The sequence below is a fragment of the Sceloporus occidentalis genome, unplaced genomic scaffold, assembly GCF_023333645.1.
Source record: "Sceloporus occidentalis isolate IW3139 unplaced genomic scaffold, rSceOcc1.0.p SCAF_8, whole genome shotgun sequence".
NCBI lineage: Eukaryota > Metazoa > Chordata > Lepidosauria > Squamata > Phrynosomatidae > Sceloporus > Sceloporus occidentalis.
Window position 1 is genome coordinate 49,369,769 of NW_028316988.1, and position 9,705 is coordinate 49,379,473.

General features: G+C 51.8%; 1 protein-coding gene across 1 annotated transcript; it reads left to right on the top strand.

The window, feature by feature from the left end:
* The first annotated feature begins 341 nt into the window (after positions 1–341).
* LOC149308895 (large ribosomal subunit protein eL42) lies at positions 342–9,700 on the top strand. Its single transcript, XM_089536662.1, has 5 exons — positions 342–410; positions 611–716; positions 8,429–8,496; positions 8,740–8,862; positions 9,623–9,700. The coding sequence occupies exons 1-5, from the start codon at positions 366–368 to the stop codon at positions 9,641–9,643; spliced, it is 363 nt and encodes a 120-aa protein (XP_089392788.1). The 5' UTR covers positions 342–365; the 3' UTR covers positions 9,644–9,700.
* The last annotated feature ends 5 nt before the right edge of the window (positions 9,701–9,705 follow it).

A 9,705-nucleotide genomic window follows, 5' to 3' on the forward strand; every position in this document is an offset into this window, starting at 1 on the left:
TCGGGAGTGTCATACATTGTGGCTGAGAGTCTGTATTTTGAGACTGTTTTCCTCAGTGCCAGTTTCATGCAGCACACTCCTCCCTCCATGTTTGCGGGTTTGATGAATACGTCCTCTCTAGGAATCTCTAGGTCCTCCAGTGCAACTCTATGGTCAGCTTTAACTCAAAGTCGCACTGAAAGACCTAGAGAGGACACTCTACTAGGCCTTTGTAGCTCCTCCAGCGCAACTCTATGGTCAATGTCTAGCAGATGTTGACCACAACAGAGTTTCCCTGGAGGACCTAGAGATTCCTAGAGAGGCGTTCTCTCAGGTTGGGGTTTTTCCGCATTCACAGGGTCCTTGAGCCCCTAACCCCAGCAAATATGGAGGGACCCATGGCCTGCGTTCTGTATTGCGACTTTCCTCAGGTCTGTATCTTGGTTCATATGTGTTGGCTTAGGTGCTGTTTAAGATGGTCTTAAGGGAGCATTGATGCTGATAGAGGCCATGTCCTTTATTGGCCTTAAGGGAACTTGAAGCAAGAGTGGTTAAAAATGCAATAACAGATCCAATATTGTACAACTAAAATGCTCGATACTGTTAACATTAACTTGCTCTTTGTTGCCAGGTGAACGTTCCCAAAACCCGCCGGACTTATTGCAAGAAGTGTGGCAAGCACCAGCCCCACAAAGTAACCCAGTACAAGAAGGGCAAGGAATCTCTGTACGCACAGGGTGAGTTGTAGCATGAGGCATCTCTCGCCTCTGGTTCTGTGGGTCACAAAAACAGTACTTGCAATATGGTAAAACCCAAGCAGTTACTGTTTGCAAAACATATATTAGCCACATGTTTCAATTAAGGCCAAACAAACACAGGATCCATGTAAACTATTGTACTCCCATGCAGGAAGTACAGCATTTGCTCACTTCTTATGTGCTCTGCTGCTATAGTGCAGAGTCACACTCTCTCAGCCTCAGAGGATGACAAACCCTCCTCTGAAGAAATGTGCCAAGAACATCCCACAATGGGTTTGCCTTAGGGTTACCCTCAGTTGAACATGACTTGAAGGCACAACAATAATCGTGTAATACCTGATTGCTTCTTAGCAATTCTTTCTTTATGAAGGCAGATGGCATAGTTTCATTCTCATTATCTTAATGTTTGTTATTGTGTACCTTCAGGTTGCGTCTGACTTGAACCTGCCACAGGATTTTCTGGGCAAGATTTATTCTGCTTTGCCTTTATGTTTAGCTGTTTCTGTATACAGTGGAAGAAGTAGAATGAAAAATAATGGATACATCTAAAAATTAAGATTATTTATAATTTTTCAATGCCATTGTTGCACAGGACATCTTCAGATTTTAATCATGGGGAAACCCTCTGCTACAGAACATAAATGACAAATAAGAACAAGGTATCTCCTGATGTATATTCTTAACTTTCCTAACCTGTGCCCTTCACATGTTTTGGATTAAAGTTTCCATAGTGCCTGGCTATTGGCTTTGCTGGCTAAGGCTAATGGAAGATGCAGTCCAAAACATCTTAAGGTTGGGGATGCCTGAGGTGGATTAACATCTGGGGTTGTGAAATCTGAAAACATGGGAGAAAACAGTGTAAACAAGCACCAGCCATGGGTTTTCTTTGGGGAGATGGAGAGGGTTCCCTCATCATTAGGAGACCAGTTACCTTTATCACTGATACAAAGGTATGTTTTAAAATGTATTTATAGGGCCTGAACAGACAGGCCAAAATAAAGCTGCTTCGGGTCACTTTGGAGGTATGCTGTTTAAATGACACACACATTTTAAGAGGCCAGAAGGACAGGTTGCTTACCTGTAACTGTATTTCTTCGAGTGGTCATCTGCGACTACATACAAATGGGTTTCACTGCGCCTGCGCAGTGCTGTTCGGAAACTTCTAGAATCACTGGGCAAAGTTAACTTTGCAACATATAGAAACTTTTTGGCGGTAACTCCGCCCACCCGTTATAAGGCCCCTGTCTTCCCGCTCTTTCCCCAGTTCCGCAATTTTTTCCGCCAAGCAGGCGATGGAAAGAGCCAATAAGAGCAGGACACTGAGGGGATGGACGGGTGGGATTTGTATGTATTCGCAGATGACCACTCGAAGAAATACAGTTACAGGTAAGCAACCTGTCCTTCTTCTTCGTGGTCTCTGCGAATCATACAAATGGGTTTAGACTGACAAGCTTAGGTATGCGGCGGAGGGAGTGTCCTGAGACCAAAGCTATGGTAAATCAAAGGTACATTTATTACAACAATAAACACCTTGAACCATAAAAGAAGTCAGTCTTTTGTTCTTGTAGAAACCAGACGTAGCAACAACATTGCTAAACCTGAGGAGGGGAGATAAGGTCGTGCAAGACCTATCCCATTAAAATTGTGCAAAGCAACATTCTACAGAATGCAAACGAAAGACATTATATACACAAATGCTAAACACAACCATAGTAGTGCAATCAATGCAACCCTGAAACCAACACAGCCCTCCCAAAGGCAGCATCCCGAATAGCTCTGGTGTCCAACCTATAATGTTTGATAAAAGTCAGAGGTTGGGACCAAATAGCAGCTTTGCAAACATCCTCCAAGGAAATCCCCGATAGGAATGCAGAGGATGCTGACACTGCCCTTGTGGAATGTGACCGAACCCCGCCAGGGAGAGGTTTACCCAGGAGTTCATAGCAGAGGCGGATGGTACCGGCCACCCATTTGGAAAACCTCTGTGCAGACACGGGCAACCCCATTTTCGGTACCGAGTAGCATTGGAAAAGTCTCTTGGACCGACTGGAGGCCGCAGTTCTGTCCAGGTAAAACGCCAGCGCTCTCCTGACATCAAGAGAGTGCAGGGTCCGCTCCGCATCCGAAGTCGGGTTGGAAGCGAGGGTCGGCAACACAATGTCTTGACACATGTGGAAGGCAGACACAACTTTAGGCAAGAAAGTAATGTCTGTCCGAAGGACCACCTTGTCCTTGTGAAATCTCAGGAAGGGCTGATCCCTCCTTAAGGCACAGAGTTCGCCCGCACGGCGGGCAGAAGTGATGGCCACAAGAAAGGCGGTTTTCCAAGTCAATAGTCTCAAGTCCGCCGTGGCCATCGGCTCAAAGGGCTTGGATTGGAGCGCGGACAGTACCACCTCCAAGCTCCAAGCCGGAGCCGGTACCGACACAGGAGGATGCAAGTTGGCACACCCTTTAAGGAACCCTTTCACCAAAGGATCCCTAAAAAAAGAAGCCCTCCCCCCGAATTGGTACTTAGCACAGATGGCAGACAAATAGCACTTGATGGATGCGAGGGAGAGTCCCTCATCCAAGAGCGCCATCAAAAATTCCAGCACCACTGGAGTAGAAACTTGAACAGGAGACAAGCCCTTTCGATCCAGGAAGAGGCTGAACCGCTTCCATTTCAGGGCATAGGACCGCTGAGTAGAAGGTTTTCTTGCAGCCAGTATCACCGTCCTCACCGACTCCGGAAGGGCGGTTAGGGCTGTATCCTCCAGGCCACCAACGGTAGGTTCACGATGTCCGGGTGCAAGATCTGGCCGTCCTGGGTCGACAGCAGGTCGGGACGGAAGTCGAGGCGGAGGAAGCATCTCCTGGAGAGGTGGAGAAGGGATGCGAACCACGGCTGCCTGGGCCACCACGGAGTGATCAGGATCGCATGGGAACGGTCCGCTGTCATCTTGGACACCACCCTGGTGATGAGAGGGAAGGGAGGAAAGGCGTACAGCAGCTCTCCCGTCCAAAGGAAGGCGAACGCGTCTCCGAGAGATCCGTCCATGTGCCTTCTGGAGCAGAACTGGGGACAGTGGCTGTTCCACTCGGTCGCGAAGAGGTCGATCCGGGGGGTTCCCCACCGCTCGAACAGGTCGCTGACCGTCTCCGGATGGAGCCTCCACTCGTGGCACACCGAAGAGGATCTGCTTAGGCGATCTGCCAACTCGTTGTCCTCTCCTGGGAGATGAATCGCCTGGAGGAGCACCTGTCTCTGGATGCACCAGTCCCAGATGCGAAGAGTGATCTCGAGCAGGGTCCTGGACTTGGTGCCTCCTTGCTTGTTGATGTAATACATCACGGTAGTATTGTCCGTCCTGAGGAGGACCACTTTGCCTGTGACAGTGAACTCGAATGCCCTCAGAGCCTTCTCGACTGCGAGCATCTCTAGCGCATTGATGTGGAGACGTTTGTCTTGTGTCGACCACTTGTCCTTGACCACCAGGTCGAGCAGATGGGCGCCCCAGCCCTCCAGAGAGGCATCGGTTGTCAGAGTCAATTGAGGTTGAGGTTGATGAAAGGGCATCCCGACACAGACGTTGCGATCGTCCAACCACCATCTTAGGGAAGCGGCCACCAGCCTCGGTACCGTGAGCCACTTTGACGGAGGGTCTTCCATCGGAGAGAAGACTGAGAGGAACCAGGACTGCAGCGGGCGCAAGCGAAGCCGTGCCCACGGTGTCACGAAGGTCGTTGACGCCATGTGTCCCAGGGCAACTTGGACATCCCTGGCCCTCACCCTTCTGTGGGAAATGAAAGGTTTCAGTGATGCCACTAGTGTTTGGAAGCGGTCCGCGGGAAGAAAAGCGGAGCATCTTTCGGAGTCGAGGATGGCTCCGATGAACTTGGCTTGTCTGGCCGGAGTGAAGTGGGACTTTTCCTTGTTGACGACCAAGCCGAGAGAGTCTAACAGGCGCAAGGCGAATGAGATTGCCTCTCGGAGATCCTGTTGAGAATCGGCGACAAATAGCCAGTCGTCCAGATAGGGGAAGACCCTGTAGCCTCTTTGGTGAAGGTATGCCACCACCGGAGCCATGCACTTTGTAAAGACCCGTGGGGCCGTGGCCAGGCCGAAGGGGAGCACGTTGTAGTGATATGCGGTGGAGCCGACGGCGAAGGCGAGGAATCTCTTGTGGGACTCCCGAATTCCAATGTGGAAGTAGGCGTCCTTCAAGTCGACCGTTGCGAACCACAAGCCCTGGTATAGAAGAGGCAAAATGGAAGCCAAAGTTACCATCCGGAACCGGCGATATTCGAGGAAGAGGTTCAACTGTCTTAAATCCAAAATGGGTCTGATGCCGCCGTCTGCCTTCGGTACCGTGAAGTACCTGGAGAAAAAGGCTCTGGAACAGTGTTCGGGGGGTAATGGAGAGATCGCCCCTTTGAGGAGCAAAGCGCGCACTTCGTCGAGAAGGGTGTCCGAGGGGGGGGTGGAAATGAAAGCTCCGGTGGGCGGGAGCTCTTCGAACTCGAGGGCATAGCCCCTACAGACAATGTCTAGTACCCAGGAGTCGGAACAAATAGAGGCCCAAACGTTGGTAAAGGGCCTAAGGATGTTCAGAAAATACAGAGGGGAGGCGAAGTGCGCAGGAAGTTTTCATGCCCTCTTCTTGCCTTGGTCGGGGTCTTGCCGGCGGTTTTTACGGTACCGGGAAGACTGGTTACGGCGGCCAGATGATGAAGAGGACTGGGATGGGTACCTCTGGCGCTGGGGGCCCTGTTGATGAAACTGGCGGTCCTGATAGGAGGACCTATGAAATTGGCCCTGTTGCTGCTGCCAAGGGCGAAATCGCCTGCGGAAAGGAGATGGAACGGGGGCCGACATACCGTGTTTTTTCGCCGCCGCCTTCAGCCTGAACTTACGATTAAGCTTATCGTCCGTCTCGGCATGGAACAGGCCTGAGTCATCGATGGGCATGTCCTCAATCGTGGCTCTAACGCTGGAGTTGAGGTCCGAACCCCTCAGCCAGGCGTGTCTCCTCAGGGCGAGTGATGCTGCCATGGCTCTGCCCGAACACTCAACGACATTCCTGGACGCCGTGATGAGCCAGGCGCCAATGGAATGGGCTTCATCCCTGATTTCGGTCAAAGTCCGTTGGATCCCATCCGGGACGTCCGGCACAATCGGGGAGATGCCCTCCATTAGGGTTTGGACGTAGGCGCCCATACAGGCAGTGTAGTTGGTCGCCTTCACCGCCAGTGCAGCCGCTGCGTACGCCTTCCTAGCCAGGGCATCAATCTTCCTGGCCTCCTTATCCATAGGCAACGCCGCCTGACGCTGAGTAGATACCTGCTGGGAGCCCTCGACGATGGCCGAATTCTGGCGAGGATGTGAGGTCAGCCATGGTGAGTTCGGAGCCGAAACCCTGTAGAGGGACTCGATCTTACGCGGCGGGCCAAGGAGCGAAGAGGGAGCATCCCAGGAGCGTTTGACCAAAGTCTCCAGAGACGGCAGGAATGGCACGGAGGGTGTCGCATGGACCCGACCCCTTACCCTGCGCTCAACCGGGTCCCTGGCTTCCTCTTCAGGGTATGAGAGCTCGATGTCCAGAGCCCTGGACATCTTGATGACATGCTCCGCAAAAGATCTGACATCATCCGTCGGGGAGGCTACCTCCGGGTGATGCAGAAATTGAGGGGAATCACGAGCTAACTCTTCATCCCCCGAGGCGATATCAGAGCCGACGGGTTCCGGTTCGGAGTCAGACGAAAGCAGGTCGACAGCAGGCACAGGTCTGGCATGTGTAGAAGGCCGGGTCACGGGTAATCGGGAGGCAGCGGAGGAAGGTCCCGGTCGGTCGGCCCGTTCTTCGGGTCGGTGTCGATCGTGGCCACGAGCACGGTCTTGTTTCCGGGTGGGGTCCCGAACCGACGGAGGTTTAGCCAAGGCGACCTCTCTCGGGACCGGCAAAAAGAATTGGTCAGTCTCCGAATCGTAAAAGTAAGTCACATCATCGGGCTCCCGGGCCGGTGAACGCGGAGCAGGCGAAGGAGACCTCGCTGGAAGGTCACAAGGGTCCTCATCCTCCGAAAGAATAAATGGGAGAGCCGTCGAAGATGACGGATCTTGGACCAGGGAGGATTGGACAGCGGCCCCACGGTCATGGTCACGATCCCGTACAGGAGAGTGGACCTCAACGGACGGCGTGGCGAGGGATGCAATCGGCACCGGAGAGTCGGGACGGGGGCGGTCCCGAAGCTGGTCCTGATGCTGGGCCTTGCGGGGCCGAGAAGTCTCCTTGGGTAAGGCCAGTCTCTTGGATGGAGACCCTGACTTGGAACTCGGGTGACCAGTAGATGACTTGGCCTTTTTGGGAGAGGCAGAGGTCGCAGCTGGGACCGATGAATGCCTCTTCTTGCCCGACTTAGGACGAGCAGGTGCATCCGGGGGAAAAAAGAGAATTGGTGACTCCGAAATTCTAGCCACCTGCCCAGCTCCATCCTTTTTCCCGGAGGAAGGCTCCTTCGGGCCCGAGGCATCGGGTTCGGAGGCGGCCCGCCTCGAAACGGAGTCATCCGGCTCGGAGAGCTTGGAACGGCCAGATGAGCCCGACTTGGACTTGGACTTCTTGGAGCTAGACGAAGTCGCCGAAGCCGCCTTATGGGACCTGTGGTCGGAGGACGCTCGGTGGGATGACCCCGACGGCTCGGAGGGGGCTCCTTCTTCGCGAGGTGGAGCAGAGGTGGCAGCAGAGCCCAAGGAACCCGATTTATGAGGGTGTTTAGCGGGCTTGGAGGTGGCACTGGGCTTAGTGGAGCCATGGGCCACAAGGGGTGCGGTGTCGGAAACCCCCGAATCCAGCACCAGCGAAGTAGAGGGAGGTGCACTGGCCGGACCATCACGGGCCGAAAGAGAAGGAGCCACGGAAGAGGTCGAGGGGGCCGAGGTAGGCCGAGGGTTCCCCTCCCGAATCTTGCCCTGGGCTATGGCGGACGTCAGCCGCGATTCCCGGTTCTTTCGGGCTTGGGAAGACATAGACTTACAGAGGCTGCAAGCCCTGGGGTCGTGGTCCCGGCCGAGACACAGCAGGCAAGAAGAATGCGGGTCCTGTACAGGAACTTTTCCTCCACAGACGTCGCATTTTTTGAACGGAGGAGACATCGTTAGTCGAAGTCGACGAGCCAAAACGAGATCCGAAATTCAATCGAAGTAGACGGTCCGAGGTCAAAAGCACGGGGGAAGAAGAGAAGCCAAAGTCCAGAAAAACAGTCCGACTCAAATAGAACCAGTGATCCAACAAGCTAGCAAGAGCGAAGTTCCAAACAGCAACCAGCACGGCGGAAAAAAGGAACTGGGGAAAGAGCGGGAAGACAGGGGCCTTATAACGGGTGGGCGGAGTTACCGCCAAAAAGTTTCTATATGTTGCAAAGTTAACTTTGCCCAGTGATTCTAGAAGTTTCCGAACAGCACTGCGCAGGCGCAGTGAAACCCATTTGTATGATTCGCAGAGACCACGAAGAAGAAGCTGCGCCAAAGCTGTATTTTAGTCCTTCTGGCCGCTTAGGACATATGCATTATTTAAACAGTACACTTTCAAAGTGACCTGAAGCAGCTTTATTTTGGCCTGTCTGTTCGGGCCGATAGTAAACACAGACGACCAGGGTGGAATTTCAAGTTCGTATTTCTTTATCTGAAGGATTTGATTTCTTTCCCTCAGGAAAGCGTCGATATGATCGCAAACAAAGTGGATATGGTGGTCAGACAAAACCTATCTTTCGCAAGAAGGTGAGCCTGCCTATTTGACTCTAGAAACTGGAGGGGATCTTGTAAGCTTGTCTCGTTGAATTAATGAGGGCCAGGATCTGCTGAACTAGATTCTAAGTCCTTTCATGGAAGTCTAAAATCTAGGTCCTCCAGTTTCACTTCTTTCCTGCTGCTTTGCCTTCCCTTGTGATGCTTGATGCAAGGAAGGAGGCACTGTTGAAATTCATCCCAAACAGTACATGGATCTTTTCCCTTCTGTTCCAGGCTAAAACTACGAAGAAGATTGTGCTGAGGCTGGAGTGTGTGGAACCCAATTGCAGGTCCAAGAGGATGCTGGCCATTAAGAGGTGCAAGCACTTTGAGTTGGGAGGAGACAAGAAGAGAAAGGTACAACTTTGGGCCAATTTATGCCATATGTGGTCCTGCCATTTTTTTAGATTCACTTCAAGGACTATAGCTGTTGCTTGGATGACTTCAGTAGACAGTTATCTAGTTTGGAGCTCCAGATTAATGCCAGATGGCTCAGTGTAGTGACGTTACAGTACAGTGGGACCTTGATGTCTGCGGAGATCTGTTCTGGACCCTTCCCCCCACAGATTATCAAAATCCACAGATGCTCAAGGCTGCGTTGTCCCCAGTGGCAGCATGTGCATGTAGCCGCACCACCATTAGGGACAACGGGACTTCAGGTGAAGTCCCATTGTCCCCAATGGCAGCGCGACCCATGCACATCGCCACTGGGGACAACATGGGCTTGCTATCCACAGATGCTCTGATCCCCAGATGGCAAGTCTGTGGGTACCAAGGTCCTACTGTAAAAGTGCTGACAGAATAGGTACGTGCTGGAAAAAACGATACCTTTCTGAATGTGTATAGGGTGATCCTGACACAGCTAAGGCTGACATTACCATAGCTTTTTATTTTTTCATGAGGGTTTGGGTTAAGGCAGAGGGTTCTAGCCTTTGTGTAGGACTTCATTGGGTCTTTTATATGAAAAGCATGGTCACCAAAGAGATTTGAAAACCATTTTGAGATATATTTTTACTTAGACTTTTACAAATTTGGGAGAAGTTTGTACCATGATAAATAATGCTTTTTTCATTGTTATGGCATATACTTACTCTGTGTTTCATTTTCCCTTTCACAGGGCCAAGTCATCCAGTTCTAAATATTCCTCTTTGGTTTTTGCTCTGAATTACAATAAAATCCTATCTCAATACCAACATTTCA

Bases quoted from the DNA above. Each gene is read 5' to 3' on its own strand.
- LOC149308895 (XM_089536662.1), top strand. From the start codon at position 366: ATGGAGGGACCCATGGCCTGCGTTCTGTATTGCGACTTTCCTCAG. The intron at 411-610 runs GTCTGTATCTTG...CTTTGTTGCCAG, and splicing joins TGTATTGCGACTTTCCTCAG to GTGAACGTTCCCAAAACCCG. The intron at 8,863-9,622 runs GTACAACTTTGG...TCCCTTTCACAG, and splicing joins GAGGAGACAAGAAGAGAAAG to GGCCAAGTCATCCAGTTCTA.